The sequence below is a fragment of the Lontra canadensis genome, unplaced genomic scaffold, assembly GCF_010015895.1.
Source record: "Lontra canadensis isolate GAN:19392208 unplaced genomic scaffold, GSC_riverotter_1.0 scaffold52, whole genome shotgun sequence".
In the NCBI taxonomy this organism is placed as follows: domain Eukaryota; kingdom Metazoa; phylum Chordata; class Mammalia; order Carnivora; family Mustelidae; genus Lontra; species Lontra canadensis.
Window position 1 is genome coordinate 13948241 of NW_022631046.1, and position 24554 is coordinate 13972794.

Sequence of the window (24554 nt, forward strand, 5' to 3'; positions counted from 1 at the left end):
CACATGCTCGTGATTTTCCTACTGTCACTGCTTCTGGGTCTCCTGTCATGATTTTTCCTCACCTCTCTAACCTCTGAACACTGGAGTGGCAAAGAGCTTAGTCTTTAAACCTCCTCTGCTTTTATCTATACTCTTTCCCTCCTTGCTATTCTCCCAAGCTACTTAGGGAAGGAGCTAAAATCCATCATACTTTCCCCACAATACCCCCCTCCCCGCCAAAGAGATGTGCTCAAGGAAAAGTAGATGATTCTTAACTTTGCCTAAGGAAGAGGGTTATTTGCAGGGATTTTGTTTTGCTGAATGTGGGTGTGTGATCACAAACCAATGCTTCAAGTCCAGAGAGGTCGAACACTCCACTAGGCAATTCAGTAAATTGCTCAGATCAGAAACCACAGACCAACCCTAGATTCGTATTTCATGAACCACATCCAATCCAATAGTAAATTCCCAATGGCAGCACCTTCAAATTATATTCAGGTTTCAACCACTTCTCACTGTTTCTGCTCTTTCAACAGTTCTGTCCCTATTCCTTTCAGTTGTTGATGTCACACAACATTACATCTTCATACATTATATCTCCAAAAATATAAGCTAATAATTTTTGAAAGCATTAGTCTCTTATATAGGAAACAAAATACGGAGATACAAACCAAAATCCCAGTAAAAGTAAAATCCAAAATCCCAGTAAAAGAAATCCAAAGCTGGGGGCATCACAATGCTAGACCTTAAGCTATATTACAAAGCTGTAATTATCACAGGCACAAAAACAGACAGATCAGTGGAACAGAATACAGAACCCAGAAATGGACCCCAACTCCATGGTCAACGGATCTTTGATAAAGAAGGAAAGAATGTCCAATGCAAAAGGACAGTCTCTTCAATAAATGCTGCTAGGAAAACAGGACAGCCACATGTAGAAGAATGAAACTGGACCATTTTCTTACACTGCACCCAAAACTAGACTCAAAATGGATGAAAGACCTAAATGTGAGACAGGAATCCATCAAAATCTTAGAAGAGAACACAGGTAGCAAACTCTTCAGCCTTAGCCACAACAACTTCTTGCCAGATACATCTCCAAGGGCAAAGGAAATAAAAGCAAAAATGAACTATTGGGACATCAAGATAAAAAGCTTCTGCACAGAAAAGGAACAGTCAACAAAACTAAAAGGCAACCTATGGAATGGGAGAAGATATTTGCAAATGACATATCAGATAAAGATTTATAAAGAATTTATCAAACTCAACACCCAGAGAACAAATATTCTGTCAACAAATGGGCAGAAGACATGAATAGACATTTCTCCAAAAAAGACATCCAAGTGGCCAAAAGACACATGATAAAATGCTCCACATCACTTGGCATCAGGGAATACAAATCAAAACCACAATGAAATATCAACTCACACCAGTCAGAATGGCTAAATTAACAAGTCAGGAAACAACAGATGTTGGCTAGGAACACTCTTACACGCTCTTGAAAGTGATCAAGTTAAACCAAAGGTGGTTTAGGCAGGAATGCAATGTATTCTGACATAAGATAAAAGGGTGCATCTGCTGAGGAATTTCTGGAAAGTTTTATTTAAAGGGAAAAGAGGAAAAACACCCTTCTCCACCTTAACCCCCCCTCTCCCCACGCCTGTGGATGTGGCTTTGTAGAGGTTTTCTTGGAGATGGCAGTGACACCTTGCAAACATGAGAAGTATGAGGCTAAAATCCCCTGCACTGAGGATGGCAGAAACAATATAATCCTTCATAACATCACTGAGCATCCAGAACCACCCTATCTCCAGATGTATTGTTTTGTAATACTAAAAAAATAAACTATTTCTATTTTAAAACTTTCAGGGTATCACTACTTTTAGGTGGGTTTTCTTTTAAGTTGTAGATGGAAGCATCCAAACTTATTTAAATGACAAAAGTTTAAGAGGGACTCTGGCAAATTGGGGTACATCCAAATGACAAATAATGCAGTCTTTGGAAACTGTCTTTCAATGAGTAAGAGATTAGGGATGCTAAGCCTAGAAAAGAGACTTGGCAAGGGATATAAAGCTTTTGCAATGTGAGTGAAAACTGTAGGACCAACATGTAGTAAAAGGGAGCTATTCTAATTCACGAATGGGGAAAAAAAAAAAAAGACCAATTAGAACTACTTAAAACAGAAAGGTTTATGGGGTAGAATGTTTTCTCATTAGGAATTTCAGCTGTAATTTGGTGACTCCCCATTGGAAACTCTGGACTGATATTGAGTGGGAAGCCAATGAGAGGACTCCTAAGTTTCCTTCCAACTCTTCCACAATTTTATCTTTTGACTTAATATTGCCATATTGATTGTACAAGCAGGAAGGAAAAATGAATGTAGAATCATCAGTGTATATTTTTATATTATTTGTGATTCAATTTCTAAAATTCATCACACTATAATGGTCTCTGGGAATATTAATGAAGCTACACAAAAAGTGGACCAATACAAAATCAAAGTTAAAGCCTACTCAGCAAAGTGTACTTTTACAAGAAATTAAATTCTGAAGGCCAAAAGGTGGGGAGGGGACATATTAAAGGTACATGTAAAAACTGCAAAGTATTAACTGTGCCCTACTAAAATTATGGAAAAGGCTTCCATACATGTTCACAGTAATTCTCAAATATCTGTACTACTGCAGCAAAAACTCACCACTTTTAGTAAAGATATACTTGGCCTTGGCATGTTTTTATATTGATACTATAATATGGGAATGCCTTAAATTCTGGAAATTTATAGAAACGGGATATAAAAAAGTTGATTAACTTATTCCATATCCCTCTCTAGACTTTTAGCCTTTGTTAACTCTAATGTTTTATGTGGAAAATCTCTTGTTCAACTGCAAGGGATAAAGTAAAAATAACTTCAGTGTGAAGAAAACAGCAAATGATTATCATAGCTGTGCTAATAATGCTAATAAGTATTATGAAGCAAATATACTGAATTTGGACAGAATGCTAAGATACCACATTATTGCTATACCAATAAAATGTCTACAATGGCAGGGAATGTCCTAACTCACTTTTCATGTTGAAATTAGAATTTTAATAGTTGTGGGCATATCATTTATTCAAGAACTGAATTTCTGCATGTGTCAATTTTTGCACATGAAATTTAAGAATTTCCATATCAATTTTTTGCTTTAAGTTTTAATTCAAGTGAATTGTTTACCATACATCTTTTTCAAGTGCTTTATTATTGAGATACTATCCACTGTATTTCCTTACATTGTATTTGTCTACTATGGTTACTTTGAAAATTTCCTGCTCTGATTATACCATGTATCTATTTTAAATGGAGTGATTTTAAGTGTGAATGATGGGCTTTGATCAGACCCCTATAATTTGACTCATATCCTGTAGAGATACTTCTGGTCTATACTCATTTAAGCTTCTGTATACCTATTTTTCATTCTCATTAATTCTTGATGACATTTGTGAGTCAGTATTTGAGTTTTCTGTCTTATCAGCCAAAACAATTCTGCTGAATGGCTGCAAGATAAAGACTAAATCACCTCACTGTACTCTCCTAATCCCCATAATGTGCAAGTACTTCTTCACTAAATGAGCAAATATTTTTTCATATACACAGTAAAGAATTAAGAATGAGAAATATTACTTAACATTGTTTAGTATAACTTGTAAGGAATGAATTGACTTTTGATTGATGATATGAGCAAATTGAAAATAAAATCTAATTTCTACGTTTTTATATACTGCCTTTTTGTCTAAATGGTTTCAAACCTTTTAAGACACAGTTAATTCTTCTTGGTGATTTAGTGATATGTTTTCTTCTAAGACTAAAAAATTATCGCACATGTTTTATTATACAAATAGAAAAAAAGACATTAAGCAGATTTCATATTTTTCCTAAGTTTCAAAATTTCAGACCTGACAAAACTAGTGTTAGCAATATATATGCTAAATTTCAATATTGTAACAGTAACATGAATTTCCCTCCACTATACAGTGATTCATTAGATAATATCTAATGGTTGATAAAAACTATCATGCTTACATTTTTACTTCCTGTTACCTTAATTTTTGTATTTCTCAAAAAAGGCAGCCAAAAATTTAAAAATTGTGAATAATTTAATGAATGTTTTAAAAACATAAATTATTGCTTTAGTTTCTATATCCTGTGTAATTCCAGCTTTTAGTATTTTACATTTATTTTTAAATTTTATTTATTTATTTGACACAGAGAGAGAGATTACAAGTAGGCAGAGAGGCAGGCAGAGGGGGAGGGGGAAGCAGGCTCCCTGCTGAGCAGAGAGTCCATGCGGGCCTCCATCCCAGGCCTCGATCCCAGGTCCCAGGACCCTGAGATCATGACCTAACCAGAAGGCAGAGGCTTAACCCACTGACCCACCCAGGCGCCTAGTATTTTACATTTTCTAAAAGTAAACTTAGTCTAGCTCAAAATTTACTTTCCTGGGATGCCTGGGTGGCTTAGTCGGTTAAGTGTCTGCTTTCAGCTCAGGTCACGATCCCAAGGTCCTGAGGCTTCTTGCTCAGCGGAGAGCCTGCTTCTCCCTCTGCCTGCTGCTCTCCCTGCTTTGCTTGCTCAGGCCCTCTTTCTCTCTCTTTCCCTCCGACAAATAAATAAATAAAATCTTTAAAAAAATTTTACTTTTAGCATCTCTAGGCACAAGCTGAAATGAGATTGTTTGTACTTTAAGGAATTACGCACAACTAATCCTGGGTATTGGTCAATTTGTCAAAATTTAAAACTATTTCAGCCACTACTCTTTTGGCCTTATTTCCATTTTGTTTAGCTGATAGGACTGTCAGATCTTGACAGCCACAACACCATATGTTACAACCAAAGCCAGATGACATTTTGGCACTGTAGCAGTTTTATGAAGAGATGTGGTAATTTTCTATTTTGTGATGGTTTGAGATAAATCAACTATAAGTTCAGATATTAAAAATCTAAAGAAAACAGTATGGCAAATTTCTCCATTCCCCATCTTTTTCTTACCCCTTGGACTCAAAGAGTCTGACCCTTGAAATAACTACCACCACCTACTTTCTTCCTATGTTCCATCTCCAATCATTCCAACTGAGAGGTAAAACTTAATACCTAAAAAATATCCTTGATACCTTATCCACTCACTTTATTCTTTCAACGTATTTACTAAGCACCTACTACGTACTAAGCATGTATGAAGCATAAGGAATCCAAAATTGAACAGGCAACAAAAACACAGTTCCTGTCCTCATGGAGTTTATAGTCGAGTCTACATTAAATTACAAAGATGTTCAATGCTAAGTAGAGGTATGTGTTCATGTGATAATATACAACAGTGGGTCTTACTACGTGACTGAAATTAAGGAATCCTTCCCTGAGGAAGTGAATAAACTAAGATCTGAAATACAAACAAGAATTCAACTCGGCCATGAACAGGGGAAGGTATTTCAGGCCAAAGGAACATGAACAAAGGCTCCTTCGGTAGAAGCAGCAGTTTAATTTTCACTTATTCCATATACTTCAAGAGCAATGAAGTACCAATTAGTAACTGAAACATGGTGTACAATGAGGCTAAGCAGCAGTAATAGCAACTAACCTCTACTGAATTTTTTTTTAATTTTTTTAAGATTTTATTTATTTATTTGACATACAGAGATCACAAGTAGGCAGAGAGGAAGGCAGAGAGAGAGGAGGAAGCAGGCTCCCTGCAGAACAGAGAGCCCAATGCGGGGCTTGATGCAGGGCTCGATCCCAGGACTCTGAGACCATGTGACCTGAGCCGAAGGCAGAGGCTTTAACCCACTGAGCCACCCAGGCGGCCCTATTTTGTTTTTTATTTTTTTTTTTAAGATTTTATTTATTTGACGGAGAGAGACACCAGAGAGCACAAGTAGGAGACATGGTAGAGGGAGAGAGAAGGAAGCATGCTCCCCACTGAGCAGGGAGCCTGATGTGCGGCTCAATCCCAAGACCCTGGAATCATGACCCAAACAAAGGCAGACAATTAACTGAGCCACCCAAGTGCCCCTATTGCGTGTTTTTAAAATTATGTGTGAGCCACTGTTTTAATATTTTGAGACATTAACTCTTTTAATGCCCAGAATTATACTAAAAAGTAAATACTGGCTCTAATACATAGGTCACATAAATATTTTTGTTTTCATGTTAAGAGCAAGAAAAAGCCATTAAAATGTCTCAAGGGGTGAGATGGGGTAGGTGAGTTGCCTTAATTAAAACTGCACTTCAAAAGAGAATTCTGCCTGCAGTAGGGTGGATCAGAGGAGGGCCATAGCAGCTGTAGGAAGAGGAGTTAGGAGGCAACTGCAGTAAAGCAGACAAATGGTGCTGATTATAGTTAGGGAGATGGTGAGAAGCAGAAAGATGCAGACACATTTGAGGTGACAGGACCTGGTAAAAAACTGACGGAGGGGGGCGGGAAGAGTTAGGGAAAGTGTTTAAGAGTAGTTCTAGGTTACTAGTTTGGGAACCAGGGTGATAGTGGTACCATTCACAGAAATAGGAAATGCCTTGATTATTGTATAGGTTAAAAATAAACTTGAAGTCAATCTCCTATAGTGACAAATATCAAGCAACTACAATAAAAATCCAGAAAGGAGTTTCTGGTTAATATTCCACATGTATTTTTGTGCAATCACACATAGCCATTCCTACATAGCTTAAATTAAAATAATACTTCATCACAACTAATGTCACATGGTGGTCTTTTGGAATTCCAGGACAAAATGAAAAAAGAAAAAAATACAAGATACCAAGAAAATGTTTATGATGTACATAAAATTAAAAGGCAAAATATGATTACCATTTCCTTCCCTGATCACTAACATCTCTGCTAGAGATTTAGGGGGAAAAAAATAAAAATATGGCAATTTTTTTTCTAATTTATGGTCATTAAATAACTCTGGTAAGTTTATCATAGGGTTATTCCTATACTTCTCACACTGAAAAACGCTGGGGAGAACATAAACAAAAATTCTCCCACTATAGTTTGAAAAAATATACACACATCACACACACACACACACAAAATTAAAAATATATTTATCTTTAAAAGAAAAACAGACAAAAGAAAATAAGGGATTCCTCTCTCCACCTCTGGCAAAATCTGTGAATTAATGAGGAAGGTAAAATAAAAGTATATAACTGGGATCTAAATCAAAAGGTCACGTTATTGTGAATATTTCAGTCAAATCACTTGTTCATTTTAAGCTTTAGGGTTTTGTTCTGTTTTTTAACTTCTAATATAGGAGTAATACCTACCTCCCAGATTTGTTGTGAGAATTACATGAGATGTTTTTCAAAGTGCTTTATGAATTTTAAATCTCTATAAAAATAGTACTCACTATAAATTTAAAAAAATCCAACAAAGCATACAAGAATGCTCAGATCCATGTTAATTATCTCTACTGTTTATGTACTTTTCTTGAGAAGGCCAAGTAAACTGAAAAGGAATAAGTGAAACATTCAGCTTCTGTAACACTAAATAATTATACCATAAATTTAAAACTTCTATGGAGCAAAGGGGTCAATCCTGAGAAACTGTCAGCTCTGAAGATATTAATGTCCCATCAATCCCGCTTTTCCATAAGAGGCTGTTTTGTTGAATACTTACCTACAAATCAAAAGCACTCTAAACTATGGATATGAGCTATATGTTTTAAATCTTTAACTAGACCTCTGCTTTTAATCTAAGACTAGGATATAGTTTTAGATTAACATGGTTTAATGTGATTTTTAAAATACTCTGAGTTAAAAAAAAAAAAAAAGTAATTTAATTTGTTCTTTGCTGTAACCTTAGCTCCCAAAACAGGGTCTGTACTATTAAATAATGTCAATGAAAATGGATGTTACAGAAGGGGGGGAAAAAAAAGGCCAGTATTATTTTCAGTGAAATCTAAATCACCCCAACACTTAATGTAAATGAAAGATGTATTTTCATCTAAGTATTCAGATACAGGGATGGCTGTATAAGTCATGCCTAACAAGCAAAGCACCATAAAGTATCATAATGTTGTTTAAAATTTTCAAGTATCTTAAAGAAAGAGTAGTCTGAGCTGTTTCATGTTATAGCTTGGATATATTTGTTTTAAGAATGTTAATTTTAAAATAGACCCACTTAATTTAATTCTATCAGAAATATATTGTAAATCTTTAAAAATGTCTGTTTCTTAAACACTCAAACTTATTTCATAACACATGATTTTCTCTCTCGTGTTGGTTTCAACCTTAACAATCCCTAGAAAATAGAATTCAAAGTTTACCAATTATTCTTATTATAGAAGATAGTATTTATGTCACATACACCTTTAATCAAAACTAGCTTTATAAATACAGTATGTGCAAACATCTGCCTAATGGTACTACAAGAATGGTATGAAATTATTTTATGTATATGAAAAAAAATTCTCTGAAAACATTCCCCTCCTTAAACAGAGAAAAGATAAATAATATAAATAGTACTAATTAAAATTTTTATAGTTACAAATGCTGCCAAATTTAGGATTGTTAAATTACTCTTTTACTTCTAACAATAACTGTTTAAAGGAATGTACAAGTAATATTTTTTAAATCAGTTGGCCATATACTGTAATGTTTTGCTTTTTTACAGTTTGTGCTTTTTATTTTTACATTTGTATGATCCTTTTAGTTGAAAATTATTATCTTTAACTTATACAGTTTATTCATCATTTTAAATGATTTCTTTTTCACATTCTCAAGTTACGTTCTAAGATCAGTAGGGTGATGATTTTCAAATTTTTGAGCCCAGTCAATATAATTTATTAACTTGATTGGACTTTTCCACAGTAATTAAATAATTATAGATTTAAGTACATAATTCTAATAACATTTAAAATGTAAGCCTCCTTTTAAATTACATTAGCCCTAAAAGCATTTGAATCTTTGTAAATAATAGTAAATTATTAACAAATAGTGATAAATAAAATCAGCAATCTGTGAGAACACAACAGATTTCCATTTTTCTTTTTAAAAAGTGCCTATAATGTGATATCAAAATTAGGAAATGACATCTTTCCATTAGGCATGTGATTATTTTACAGTATTTGTTGACTTCCCTCTATCACACCAGTTTAAAAGAGTTTGATTAAACCCCAAAACACAAACCAGAAGATTGTAATGCCGTACCTAATACCTTCCAAACTGGCTTTGGAACAGTCACTACTTCATCACATTGTATTTTATTTTATTATCTTTTCATGAAAAGGAAAGTCTTTCACTAACTGGTAACATAACATTATAAATATAACCTCCCTACTCCAGAGCTCTAATTTGAATTTTTGACTGCCATTCCTGCTATTCAACTGTCATCTTCTTTATATGATGAAGAAGAGCATCTTTTTCCAAGTGAGCCTCTGCAAGAGCCATTTTAGCTTTGGCCAATTCCTGTTTAAGAGATTCATTCTCTTCCATGAGCTGAAATGATAAATTTGGAAAACAAGAGAATTTTATCATTTTAAGAAAATACAGACTATTCACATAGCATCTAAAGGTGTGACACGTGGGGTAGTAAAAATACCCAATGCTGGAGAGAGTGACTTAAGCTGAAATTGCTTGGAGAAGCACTTTAAAATGTTCCTAAGTTTTGACTCAGCAATTTAAAACAAGAATTCACTCCTAATTTCCAAATCTATTGGTGATTTTGTTTAATTTCAGTTTCTCTGGACATCTCTGTGGTTTACACACTGCTGACCTTGCTCCTCCTTCCTAAGCCTCTCTCTTTTGACTTTCACGCCTCAGCTGTTTCGTTATCTCTTTCTACCTACAGACATTTCTTCTTTTCCTCTGCTGTTTATGAACCCTTAAATTTTACTACACCGTTAGATTCCATAATTGGTCATCTTATCAATTGAGTAACTCTCTTAGATGATCTCATCTACTCCTATGGCTCTATCACATAACTTGATCCAGCAAGAACCTCTGTCTTGAGCTACAGACCCATATTCTGAATATCTCTGACCTATATTATGAATATTCTCTTTAAATATTTTCATCTAGATGGCCAAAAGATCTCCCTCCCCACATTAAGACTCAGCTCAGGGGTGCCTGGGTAGCTCAGTCGTTAAGCGTCCGCCTTCGGCTCATGTCATGATCCTAGGGTCCTGGGATTGAGCCCCACATTAGGCTCCCTGCTTGGCAGGAAGCCTGCTTTTCCCTCTCCTACTCCTCTGCTTGTGTTTCCTTTCTCGCTATGTTTCTCACTGTCAAATAAATAAATAAAATCTTTAAAAAAAAGAAAAGACTCAGTTCAAGTACATTATCCTCTTGGAACTATTCCCTAAACCCTAACCATGAAGATTTAATGATAAAAATAAGAACTTTCTCCCCCCAAAAATACATTTATACAAATATATTAATATATATACATTTAATTTCAAAGAGTTCTCAGTCTTCTTTTATTTCTTTTTAAAAGATTTTATTTATTCAACAGACAGCGAGAGATCACAAGTAGGTAGAGAGGCAGGCAGAGAGAGGGGGGGAAGCAGGCTCCCTGCTCAGCAAAGAGGCCGATGCGGGGCCCGATCCCAGGACCCTGAGATCATGACCTGAGCTGAAGGCAGAGGCTTAACCCATTGAGCCACCCAGGTGCCCCTCTCAGACTTCTTTTAGTCCCAGCCTAAGAATTCCTGCCTTATAGACCAAGTTGGGTATTTCCCTATATTTCTCCAGTCTCCAGCACAACACTTGATATGGTATGTTATGACCTCAAATTACACACCCCCAACTTTCCTACTAGACTTTTGAGTTTCTTGATAGGGATGATATACTGTTCAATTTTACATTCTTAGCTCAAAGTTGACATCCAAAAAATCCTGGTGAACAGATGAATGAACTCATTCTTTGGTTCTACCATAGAGAATTAAAATTCTGCTAGATATTGTAATAAAAAAAGAACAGCTCAAATGTTAAAATATTAACAAATATTAAGAGGAAGGATAAGAAATGACAGTATATTCACAACCATGTTACTCTGCCATTAACAATAAATATGAAGCTTATGTAGCAATATGGAAAAATATTTGTTAAACCATGTTAAGGTAACAAAATATAGTATATATACTAGAATAATAATTGTTTTGGAAGATTATGGAAAAGAGCCTGAGAGGAAAAACTTTTAAAAATATATTGATAGCACTGCAGAAAGTTAGACTGTATTAAAGTTGTTTAAAAATATTTTCCAATGTTCTGAAATATTACAATACTTTTGCAAAGTTAATAATAAGATGAAAAAATAAATATCCTCCAGGAATCTTTTCCAGATTCCAAGAACTAGTATTCTCCTAGACTACAACCTCTGTGAAGACGGAATATCCCAGTCTCATTCAACACTATTTCTATAGCATCTAACACAGTGTCTAGGCAAACACTCATGAACAAGCACTCAAGAAACATTATTCAAATAAGTAAATAAATAATGTTTTAACTTTTTCGTATCTAATATTTTAATTGCTCAAACTGAATGAGAATAAATTAATTTTCCCATTACCTGTTCCCTAGTAAAATCAAAGCAGCATTCAGGAAAGTTAACTGACTGAGAAGGCCAAGGAACCTCTGGACTCGTCTGAGTGGCTTGAGTGACACTGTGTTGTTTCTTCAGATCATACTTTTCACTGGTAAGCAGCAGTGAGTCACTTTTGACTTTTTTTTTCAAATCATTTCCAGTGTTAAGCATCTGAGAATCTGATCAAACAAACAAAATGCTCAAATAACATTGTAAAATATATGATAAATACTAAGTTCTATTGTTAAAAAGTACTTTTAAAAATATATCTCTATTAGTATGAAGACATTATTATTAAACAGAAAAGCAATAAAGTCAATAAACAAAAAATCTTGTTTACTGAAACAATAAACAAAGTCAATGAAAGTTTAAACTGACAAAAAAAAAGAAGTTACCAGAATCAGAAATTAAAAAGGTTACATTACTATCAATCTTACAGAAATAAAAATGACTTAAAGAAATACGATGAACAATTGTATGTCAATAAATTAGATAACTTACATGAAACAGAATAATTAGCAAACTACTAAAATGGACTCAAAAAGAAATGGACAATGCAAATACACATATAGCAAATAAAGAGGTTGAAATAAGAATAAAAAAAAACTGGGACGCCTGGGTGGCTCAGTTGGTTGAGCGGCTGCTTTCGGCTCAGGTCATGATCCCAGCGTCCTGGGATCGAGTCCCACATCGGGCTCCTTGCTTGGCGGGAAGCCTGCTTCTCCCTCTGCCTCTGCCTGCCTCTCTGTCTGCCTGTGCTTGCTCACTCTCTCTCCCTCTGTCTCTGGCAAATAAATAAATAAAATCTTTAAAAAAAAAAAAAAAAAAAAAAAAAGAATAAAAAAAACTGACCACAAAGAAAAGTCCAGGCCCAGGAGGCTTCAATGGTGAATTATATCAAAGGTTTAAATAATAATTAATTACAAATCTTTACAAACTTTTCTAAAAATTGAGGAGAAGCATTTCTGAATTCATTATGTGAAGCCAAAGAAATCACAAGAAAACTAAAATCAATATCCTTATAAATATGAACATAAAAATCCTCAACAAAATATTAGCAAACTGAACCCAGCAATGTATATAAAAAATTATATACCATGGTCAAGTGAAATTTATCCCAGGAATGTTAAGAGTAATTTAATATCCAAAAGTCAATTAATGTAACACATCACATCAATACAATAAAATAAGAGCCACATGATCATCTCAATAGATGCAAAGAAAATTTAATAAAATCAACACTTTCCCATGGTAAAAACACTCTGCAGACTAGGAACAGAAGGAAACTTCCTCAACTTGATACAGAGCATCTACAAAAAACCCACAGTTAATACCATACTTAATGGTAAGAAACTGAATGTTTTCCCACTAAGATCAGGAATAAGACAAAGATATTTGTTCTCAACATTTTTACTCAACCTTGTCCCAGAGGTTCTAGCCAATGTAATTAGACAAACAAAGTAAAAGGAATCCTGATTAGAAAAGATAAAATGAAACTATCTTTATTCACAGATGATATGATCTTGTATATATAAAAAAAAAACCCAAAAAACTAAAGAGTCCACTAAAAAACTCTTAGAACTAACAAATGATTTCAGATTTCCTTGCAAGATACAAGGTCAATATACAAAAATCAACTGTTAATTCTAAATACTTGCAATGAACAATCAAAACTGAAATTAAAAAACAATTTATTTAAAATGTCATCAAAAGGAATAAAATACTTAAAAATAAATTTAACAAAAGAAAGTATAAAATTTATGCTCAGAAAACTACAAGTTTTCAGTAGTCTCTTTGACATCAGCCATAGCAACGTTTTTCTAGATAAGTCTTCTGAGGCAAGGGAAACAAAAGCAAAAATAAACTATTGGGACTACATCAAAATAAAAAGTTTCTGCACAGCAAAGGAAACAATCAACAAAACTAAAAGGCATCCTAGGGAATGGGAAAAGATTTATTTATTTACTTATTATTTATTTATTTATTTGAGAGAGAGCAAGCAAGTGTATGAGCAGGGGAGGAAGGGCAGCAGGGAGAGAGGGAGAGAGAATCTCAAGCAGACTCTGCACTAAGCATGGAGCCAGAGGTGGGGCTTGATCTCACCACTCTGAGATCATGACCTGAGCTGAAACCAAAAGTAGGACACCTAACCAACTGTGCCACCCAGGCACCCTTAGGAGAAGATATTTGCAAATGACATTGCCGATAAAGGGTTAGTATCCAAAATATATAAAGAAGTGATACAACCCAACACCCAAAATCCAAATAATCCAATGAAAAAATGGCAGAAGAAATGAACTGAACAGACATTTCTTCAAAGAAGACATTCAGATGGCCAAGAGACATGAAAAGATGCCCAACATCACTCATCATTATCATGGAAATGCAAACCAAAACTATAATGAGATATCACCTCATACCTGTCAGAATGGCTAAAATCAAACACACAAGAAATAGTAAGTGTTGAGGATGTAGAGAAAAAGAAACACTGTACACTGATGGAGATAATGCAACCTGGTGCAGCCAATGTGGAAAACGGTATGGAAGTTTCTCAAAAAGTTAAAAATAGAACTAGCCTTTGACCCAGTAATCACAGTACTGGGTATTTACCCCCCAAAATACAAAAACACTAATTCAAAGGGATACATGCACTACTAATAAGTTTATTGAAACATTATTTACAATAGCCAAACTATGGAAGCAGCCCAAATGTCCATGGATAGATGAATGGATAAAGAAGATGTGGTCTATACTAGAATGGAATATTATTAGCAGTAAAAAAGAAAGAAATCTTGCCATTTGCAATGACACGGCTAGAGCTGGACAGTATAATGCTCAACAAAATAAGTCACTCAAAGACAAATGCCATGCAATCTCACACATATGTGAAATTTAAGAAACAAAACAAATGAGCAAAGAAAAAAAGAGAGACTGACAAACCAAGAAACAAACTCTTGAGTGTATAGAACAAACTGATGGCTACCACAGGAGAGGTGGGAGGGGGGATGGGTGAAACAGGTGATGGGGCTTCAAGAATACACTTATCATAATAAAAAAAAATAAACAAACCCAAAACTATAATGATAAACACTTCATACCCACAAATGCCTATAATCAAAAAGTCATTTAATAATAACTGTTGGCAAACAGGTGAAGTTGGAACCCTCAAGCACTGGTAAATATGCAGAATGATGCAGCCACTTTGGAGAACAGTCTGGCAATTCCTCAGAAGATTAAAAATTTACCATATGTCCCAATAATTCTATTCTTAGATATACACCCAAGAGAAACAAACTCATACAAACATTTATAGCAGTATAATTCATAATAGCCAAAAAGCAGAAATGACCCAAATGTCCATCAAGCAATGGCTGGATAAACAAAATGCAGTATGCCCCATATAACAAATATTATATTATTTGGCCATACAAAGGAATGAAATACTAATATATGCAACAACACTAATGAATTTAGAAAATATCAAGAAAAAGAAGCCACAAAAGACAATAATATTGTATGATTTCACTTTTTTTTTTTTTAAAGATTTTATTTATTGATTTGACAGAGAGAGATCACAAGTAGACAGAGAGGCAGGCAGAGAGAGAGAGAGAGAGAAGCAGGCTCCCTGCCGAGCAGAGAGCCCGATGTGGGACTCGATCCCAGGACCCCGAGATCACGACCTGAGCCGAAGGCAGCAGCTTAACCCACTGAGCCACCCAGGCGCCCCCTATGATTTCACTTTTATGAGGTATCCAGGATGGGCAAATCTATTGAGATGAAAAGTAAAGTAGTGGTTGCCTATGGCAGGAGAAGGATTAGGGAGAGACTGCTGGTAGGGATGGGGTTTTTTTAGGGTAAAGAAAATGTTCTAAAGCTGTGGTGATGATTGTACCATTTGTAAGCATACTAAATACCACTGAGTTATGTATTTTAATTGGATGAATGGTATGGTATGTGAATTATATCTCAAAAATGTTTTTATTAAAAAATAATTATAAAACACAAAGCAGTGAGTATCTTCACACATCAACATATTTTCTTACTTTTTGGATTACACATAGAGCACTTTGGTTGCCAGGGAATAGAAGCCCAACTCAAAACTTACTTTTAAAAAAGAAAATGCACCTAAAACTAATGTAACATTATGTGTCAACTCTGCTTCAACTGAAAAAAAAAAAAAAAAAAAGTTTTAAATAAAAAAGGAAGACTATTTGACTTGAACAGGGAGTCCAAGTGATGGTGCATTCAGTCATGGCTGGATACTGGGGTTCATAAAATGTCTTCAGGACTATCATTTTAGGAACCTATTTCTCAAGTCCACGTTTCTTTTCCTTTGTGTCGGACCAGTTACATGATGACAAATGTGGTTACCAGTGACCCCCAAATAAGTAAGTTCTACAGCCTGTGACCCTTTCTCTCTCACTGTCCTTACCAATACATCAAAAAGACTCAACACTTGGGTCACAGTCAACTCATGTCACTATGTCCCAAAGGTTGAAGTCTTTTGATTGGTCAAGCTATACCCTATTCCCACTTTTGTGATAGGGTCACATGATTAACAGTCCACCAAAATAACATGAAATGAGCGAACGGCAGTTTGCCAAATCAAATTATATTGAATGGACTGAAAAGTAGTATCTGCTTAACATAGTATTCTCCTTAAAAAGATTCCAAGAAGTGGATAGTTAAAGTAAAAAACAAACATTTTTTAAAGCTTATGTTCATACTGCCAAATTACCCTCCATGAAGATTCTCTCAATTTTACCCCTATTCTGTATATATATATATATATATATATATATATATATATATATATAGACAGATTCCATTATATATAGATATATATATAATGGAATAGTTCTATCTACATGGTTAAGTGCCATCAAGTTCAGTTTTGGTCTGTTCTTGGCTTCATTTTACAGTGGTCTCAAATCAGAAACTATTTTTTATAATATTGTCTTGCATCGATTATGTTTTTAATAGTATAAGTAGAAAAAACTACAAAAACTGTTGTACTGGTTCAGACTAGCATACCATTCAGCTTGGTAGTGACTATAAGAGAAACCTAAACACTATGCCATGGGAAAGCCAAGTTCTCCAGTCTTTCAACCATAAAAAACTAATAATTTAGTAATTTATAACATACTTTCATTCTCAAACTTTTAAAGGAACAAAACTTCTTTTAAATGAAATCTGACCTGGAATGCTAATATAAACTAAAGATAAGAGCTGGGTTACATTGACTATAGTTAGGATAGTAGAGGACCCAGGACCTAATTCTATTTAGCTTACATCCCACTACTCATGGGATACTAATAATAATGAAAAAAACACTAAGTAATTCTGAAACCCATTTATTTCAATCACTGTGAGATGGAATGAGGAGAGAAATGGGTAGGAGAAGGATAGAAGGGAAGAGGAAGACATATGCGGAGAGAGGAAAAAGGAATGAGAGGAGGCGGAAGAGGGAGAGTGGAGAAGGTAGGGGAGGAAGGATGGGAAGAAAGAAAGAGGGATGTACAGGGTGAGGGGAATTAAAGAGGGAGGGTATTTAGGGAGGAGGAGATAGGAAGAGAAAAGGAAGAGAAAAAAAGGAAGGAAATGGGAAAGAAGGGGCAGCAGGAAGAATGTAAAGAGGAGGACTGGAAAGAGAGGGGAAGACAGAAAAACTGTGATTGAAGCCGGTGACTGGAGTCTATTACAGTAGAAAGGCCTATTTCTTTTTATTTGCTTTAAAAGAGTTTCCTTCAAGTTTTTAGGACAAATTTTCATGAACAAATCTATGCCATTCATAGATGAAATGTACAGTATCTTACAGTAACATACTTATCCCCCAGCACAGGCTCCTTCAACTTGAAGAAGTTACTTGACACATCTAAACTTAAATTTCTTCATTTGCAAAACGGAGGTGATAAGAATACTTGCCTCAATTATCTCAAAGGGTCTGGTAAGAATGAAATTAGTTAATACTTAATGTAAAAGAACGTTATAAATTGGCAAGCATTATTCAAATGTTAATCATTAATAATACCACAGTAGGTATTGATAAATATTTGACTTTTAAATATAGACTTTACTAGTTATTTGTTTATTCCAATAGAAGATTTCTATTCATTTTTCTTCTCTGGTCATACAGACTCTTCAGAGTTTAGGTTTTACACAGTTCACCAGGTTTCATAACCTTCCCAGCTAGGAACCATTACAGCAATAATTCTAGGAAAGTGAATGGCAGAGTTGCATACCACAGACCTTTAAATGTACAGCACCACTCTCCTATAGCATTCTTATAAAATCTAGTAGTCCCTTCCTCACAATCCTTTTGGTTGAGAATCAGTGCCATAATAGCCATTGCTTCGCATGGGAGTATGCCAGGCCCCACCTGTACTGGGTTGGAAAAATGCTGTGAGCCAGTACACTACTATTAAAAGTAACTAATAGAACCATATATACATGGCATGGTATATATACATACATCATATACATATATACACTCACCAACAAACATTTTCTTTTTCTCTTATTAGTAGTCTTATTAATATCTAATTAGTCATATTTCACTGGAACAAGAAATAAACTGTAGTTTAGTATTGTAATTTTTTGAAAAATTACTGTCTCTCCAATTTAAAGCGGTTATTTAAAAACTGCTAATTGTATTTAAGAATGTCCCAAGAAAGTGTGAAGTACTATGATAAGCAGCAAAATAGGTATGAAAGTACTTATTCCTTTATGATTAGATCTTATTTAATCACATTAGAGCAGCTGCTAGTATACCTCAGAATAAACTCAAAGAACAGGAAGAAACGAAGAAGAATATCAGGTAAGCTGCCATTTCGTTATCACAGCAACAAACACCTACAACTAATTTTGAAATAGCTACCAATAAGATTCTTTTCAATTCTCTTCCTTGCTAAATACATCTGCTTCAGGGGAGGAAAAAAAACAGCATAGCTTACCATTTCTTAAAGAGCTGTTGAGAAAGTCAGGCCATTCAAATCATCCCCCAATGCCCCTATAACTTCTAAGCAGCACATAAAGTTGTTAATAGTGATTTATTATGTCTGATGTATTAGTTTTAGTCATATTTATAATACATTACCATACTAGCTATATGGGTGATATACTAGGCTATGTGTTACATTATATACTTCATGCACTGAAGACTAATGCAATTAATTTCCACATCATAAGAAAAATAACATAACATCAGTCATCAAATATTAACAATCTGCTTCATGACACTGCTTTTAGGAACACATTAAAATAAAATATGAGACACTCTATATAAAAACAAAGCATATCTGCTTAGGCTTAAAATATGCTCTTTCCAGTGCCAATGGAAAACAACTTTAAAATAAATTATCCTGGATTTTGTACAATGCTAATATCCTGAATAACACAACATACTTTTCCATCATCCCAATAAGTTTCTGAAAGGTATATCTACAATAATTTACATGTATGAGAGCTGCTGTTTAAATTCATATAGTACTCTGAGTCTTGATATTTTGATGCCTGAGTTCTCACACTTTGAGTTTATATTTTTTAAAAATCTAGGATATGCCTTTTCTTCTAACATGTCATCACTACCTAAAATGCTTTGCTGAAAAGACCCAAATAAGCGTCAATTTAAAGACATAAGAAAAAAATATTCATAAAATATAATACATTTAATGAAGATCAGCTTCTAGTTTTCCAAAATGTAGAAATGAGGTAAATATATGTGAAACATGACATAATGAAAAAATAAAAAGATATTATCTTGCCTTCATTAGGGTAGACTAATAATTCAGATGTGATTTTGAAACTCACACTTTTTTTAAAAATAATTTTTTATAAACATATAATGTATCATTAGCCCTAGGGGTACAGGTCTGTGAGTCGCCAGGTTTACACACTTCACAGCACTCACCATAGCACATATCCTCCCCAAAGTCCATAACCCACCCACCGTCTCCCAATTCCCCCCACCCCCAGCAACCTTCAGTTTGTTTTGTGAGATTAAGAGTTTCTTATGGTTTATCTCCCTCCCAATCCCATCTTGTTTCATTTATTCTTTTCCTACCCCCAAACCCCCCACGTTGCATCTCCACTTCCTCATATCAGGGAGTCATATGATAGTTGTCTTTCTCCGACTGACTTATTTCGCTAAGCCTAACACCCTCTAGTTCCATCTATGTCGTCGCAAATGGCAAGATTTCATTTCTTTTGATGGCTGCATAGTATTCCATCGTATAGATATATACCACATCTTCTTTATCCATTCATCTGTTGATGGACATCTAGGTTCTTTCCATAGTTTGGCTATTGTGGACATTGCAGCTATAAACATTCGGGTGCACGTGCCCCTTCAGATCACTACCTTTGTATCTTTAGGGTAAATACCCAGTAGTGCAACTGCTGGGTCGTAGGGTAGCTCTACTTTCAACTTTTTGAGGAACCTCCATGCTGTTTTCCAACGTGGTTGCACCAGCTTGCATTCCCACCAACAGTGTAGGAGGGCTCCCCCTTTCTCCGCATCCTCGCCAGCATCTGTCATTTCCTGACTTCTTAATTTTAGCCATTCTGACTGGTGTGAGGTGCTATCTCATTGTGGTTTTGATTTGTATTTCCCTGATGCCGAGTGAACACACAACTTTTTAGAAGACAAATGCAAACAGAATTTCCATACCGAAATGATCTTCATGCAAATATATATCTTTGCCTGATCAGTGATTTGTTTTTGCCTTTAACTAATGCATTAAAATACAGTATGCAATTGGCAAAATATATACCTAACTGTAAAAATAGATAAGAAATGAAGGGGAAAACACTCAAGGTGAAGAAATTCCAAAGCACCTTGATTTCTTCTGTTTGTTTAATTGAAAAAAAAAAATCTTTTTTAAGTGACCTCTACATTCAACATGGGGCTTGAACTCACAGCCCCAAGATCAAAAGTCACGTAAAACAGTTAGATCTTTAAATTAGATTTTATTCATCGAAATGATACTTAATTCTATTTCTCCAATATGTGTATGCAAGTGCATTTTTCCAGGTATTACAAACCTCTTATATACAACAAATATTGTGTTTGTTTTCTTTGGCAAACAGTAATTATTTGGTAAGTTAGGTTCTGCATTCAGGGATGGCAGAAATACCAAGAATCAATCTTGAGTAACAGAATTTTATAGTGGGGAAGCCTTAGAAATAATCTATTCTCACTCCATTGCCAATAATTCCCCAAGAACTACTTCAAGGATGTCTTAAAATCTATCAATTTATCATTATTTAATATAATATTAAAATCAATATTTTATTTTCTGCTACTCTTTCGTGTTAATGACAAACCCAATTTCATTCAAAGGAGAGAAATGGTCTGCACGTTGTTATATTTCCTTGAGATTCAATAAACAGAAGTTTCATAGGCATTTAAAGTTACCTGTTTTTGAACCCAAATATATACTCATATAGACACATGCACATATACATGTATAAACACATACATACATAAAATTAGAGCTGTTAAACATGTTATTCAAATTCCCCATAACTGATTTTTATGTACTTATTTCTTGAATATTTTTAAATGTACTCTGAAGAATGTTAAATTTTCTCAATAAAATTATAGTATCTTAAGATATGATTCCAAACAGGTTTGCTCTATATTTTTTCAATTATGTTGTTAGATGGATCAAGGTTTATGAATGGCGTGTGTTTTCGGAGGTCTTTTATCAATATGAAATCTTTCTTTGGAGCCAACACCTTTAAGAGGCACTTCACCAAAGAAAATATACAGATGGCAAATAAGCTTATGAAAAGATGCTCTACATCATATACCATCAGGGAAATGCAAATTAAAACAACTTACCACTACACAATGATTTAGAATGGCCAAAATCCAGAACACACAAGAAATGCTAGAGAGGATGTGGAGCAATAAGAACTCTCATTCACTGCTGGTATGAATATGAAATGGTACAGCCACTTTCTTACAAAACTAAACATACTCTTATCATAAGATCCAGCAATCACATTCCTTGGTATTTACACAAGGGAGCTGAAAACATCCACATGGATATGTATAGTAGTTTTATTTACAACTACCTAAAACTGGAAGAAACCTCAATGTTCCTGCATAGGTGAATGGATAAATAAAAACATATAATTACTCAGCTCTAAAAAGAAATCAGCTATTAAGCCTTGAAAAAAAAAATGGAGGAATCTTTAATGTATATTACTTAATGAAAAAAGCCAATCTAGGAAGGCTACATAACAGATGATTCCAAGCATATGACATTCTGGAAAAAGTAAAACTACGGAGACAGTAATAACAACACTGCGGCTGGGGTGGGGAAGGAGGATAAACACACAGAGTACAGAGGATTTTCAGGGCAGTGAAACTATTCTGTACATTACTGTACTGGTGGATATATATCACGATATGTTTATCCAAACTGACAAACAATGTAGAACACCAAGAATGTCTATAATGTAAACTATGGACTTTGAGTGATGATGTGTCAATCAATTATAACACAAGTAACTCAGGTGGGAGGCTAATGCATCTGTGGGGACAGCAGGTATACAGGAAATCTCTATACTGTCCACTCAGTTTTGCTATAAACCTAAAAATGCTCTAAAAAATAAACTCTAAAAAACACCTCTCTGTCCCATTCTTTACTTTTAGTTTTAAATTTAATGTTATCTAATACTCACTTCCTTTTTCTTAGCCTTTGGTATATATTTTTTTCCACCACCTATTTTCAGTGCTTTTGTCATTTTATTTAGAAGGACTATCTTCTTGCCACACATACCTGGAATTTTTTCCCCTAACACTATCTTAGTGCCTCTGTATTTTAACAAAGGAATTTAAACCATTCAAATTTACTACACTGACTTTATTGCTATATTCTAATTTAATGTTTTCTACTTACTATGCTTCCTTTTTATTCCATTTTTAATTTTCTGCCTTTTGTTAGATATTTTTTTTAAGACTTATTTATTTGAGAGAGATAGAGTAAGTGAGAGAGAGCACAAGAAGGGGGAAGGGCGGAGGAAGAGGGAAGACCTCCCACCTCCGAGCAGGGAGCCTAACATGGGGCTCAATCCCAGGACCCTGGGATAATGACCTGAGCAGAAGGCAGACGCTCAACCACTGAGCCACGCCAGACACTCTATGTCTTTTGTTTAGATTAACTGGGTATTTTTATCCAGGTTTTTCCCCAGTCATAACGGCTTAAAGATTATTATTTTTGGTCATCTAAGGTTATATATACATTATCAGCACGTATTATTTAAACACCCATTGTTCTATCAAAGTCTAATGTGACTTCCCCTTTAGAAGGACAAAAACTTTAAAAAAAAAGCACAATTTTATTTCCCTATTTCTCTTCCTTTTCCCCTCATTGCAACCTCTCATACACAGGTCATTTAGAATTTTGGTTACAAAATACCGATTTTCCTTATACATAAACAAATATTCAGACAATTCCAAGTTTTATTAGTTTCTTTACTTATTGCTGTTCCTTATTAATTTTTCATTTTATTTATTTATTTTTAAGATTTTATTTATTTGACAGAGATCATAAGTAGGCAGAGAGGCAGGCAGAGAGAGAAAGAGAGAGAGAGAGGAAAGCAGGCCCCCTGCTGAGCAGAGAGCCTGATGCAGGACTCAATCCCAGGACCCTGAGATCATTGACCTGAGCCGAAGGCAGAAGCTTAACCTACTGAGCCACCCAGGCGCCCTAATTTTTCATTTTAACTAAGCAATTCTTTCCATTAAAAAAAGAAAAATTTGTCCTTGGGCAACGGGGTGGCTCAGATGGTTAAGCATCTGCCTTCAGCTCGGGTCATGATCCTGGGGTTTTGGGACTGAGTCCCAGGGAACCTGCTTCTCCCTCTGCCTCTGCTTCTGTCTCTCATGAATAAATCTTTAAAAATAAAAAATAAAAAAACCTGTCCTTATTTTTGCCTTTAAAATAAAAGTTAAGGTTCATATTATTTTCCCAAAGAACTCTGAAGATACTGTCTGTTAGCATCCACTGTTACCAATGGAGAGTCTGATGCAAATAAATCTGATTTCATCCTTTTTCTTTTTCTCTCTAGAGGATCTTAAAATTTTTCTCTTTAACCTCATCATTATGAAATGTCACCAATATGCCTAAGTAAGAGTTGTTTTTCATTCACTTTGCTCTGCACTTAGTCGGCTCTATCAATTTGGAGGCTTGTTTCTTCCTTCAAATTTGGGACATTTCATTACTTCTTTGACGATGTTTTCTATTTCTTTTTATCCTGTTCTCTCTTTCTGGAACTCTTGATAAATGCTAAAATTTCTGGCTCTATCTTTAGTGTGTGTGTGTGTGTGTCTGTGTCTTTGTCTGTGTGTGTGTATGTGGCCTCTTGAACACCACAGGTCAAAAAAAGTTATGTTCAGGACACCTGGTTGGCTCAACTGGTTAAGTGTCTGTCTTCCACTGAGGTCACGGTCCCAGGATCCTGGCATCAAGTCCTGCATAGGGCTCCTTGCTCAGCAGGGAGCCTCCTTCTCTCTCTGCCTGGTGCTCCCTCTGTCTGTGCTTGCATGCACTCTCTCTCTCTCCTTCTGATAAATGAATGAATGAATGAATGAACAAACGAATGAACATATAAATAAATAAGTACATCCTTAAGGGGAAAAAGAAAAGCTATGTTTCTCCTACTAAATGCCCTCCCACCCTAACCATACACCTCAGCATCCTTACAGATTCCTTTCCCCTAGACTTCTTTCTCTGTTCCCATGGCACACTGAACAGTGTTTTGCTAGAACAATAGACTCTGGAGCCCCTTTGCCTCTCTACTTTCCTTTCACTCTTTCCCTATTCTTTGTCTTTCTTAATGGTTATCTCAGTGTTTTTACCATACTTTTAAAGCTTGTTTTTGCTCCCCCTTTTTTAGAATATATTTTGTTCAGTCTTCTATATCGGTGCTATCCAAACAGCAACCATTTGACAACATGTGACTATTAAAATTTAAATTGAGGGTGCCTGCGTGGCTCAGTGGGTTAAAGCC

General features: G+C 34.9%; 1 protein-coding gene across 1 annotated transcript in view; it reads right to left on the reverse strand.

Moving 5' to 3' along the window:
- Positions 1–7240: 7240 nt before the first annotated feature.
- UHRF1BP1L (UHRF1 binding protein 1 like) overlaps positions 7241–24554 on the reverse strand; it is a gene marked incomplete at its 5' end in the record, with an annotated part of 70767 nt that continues 53453 nt past the window's right edge. The window contains 3 exon segments of the mRNA XM_032874157.1: positions 7241–9336; positions 9338–9445; positions 11517–11710. Coding sequence (XP_032730048.1) covers positions 9211–9336; positions 9338–9445; positions 11517–11710 — 428 coding nt within the window.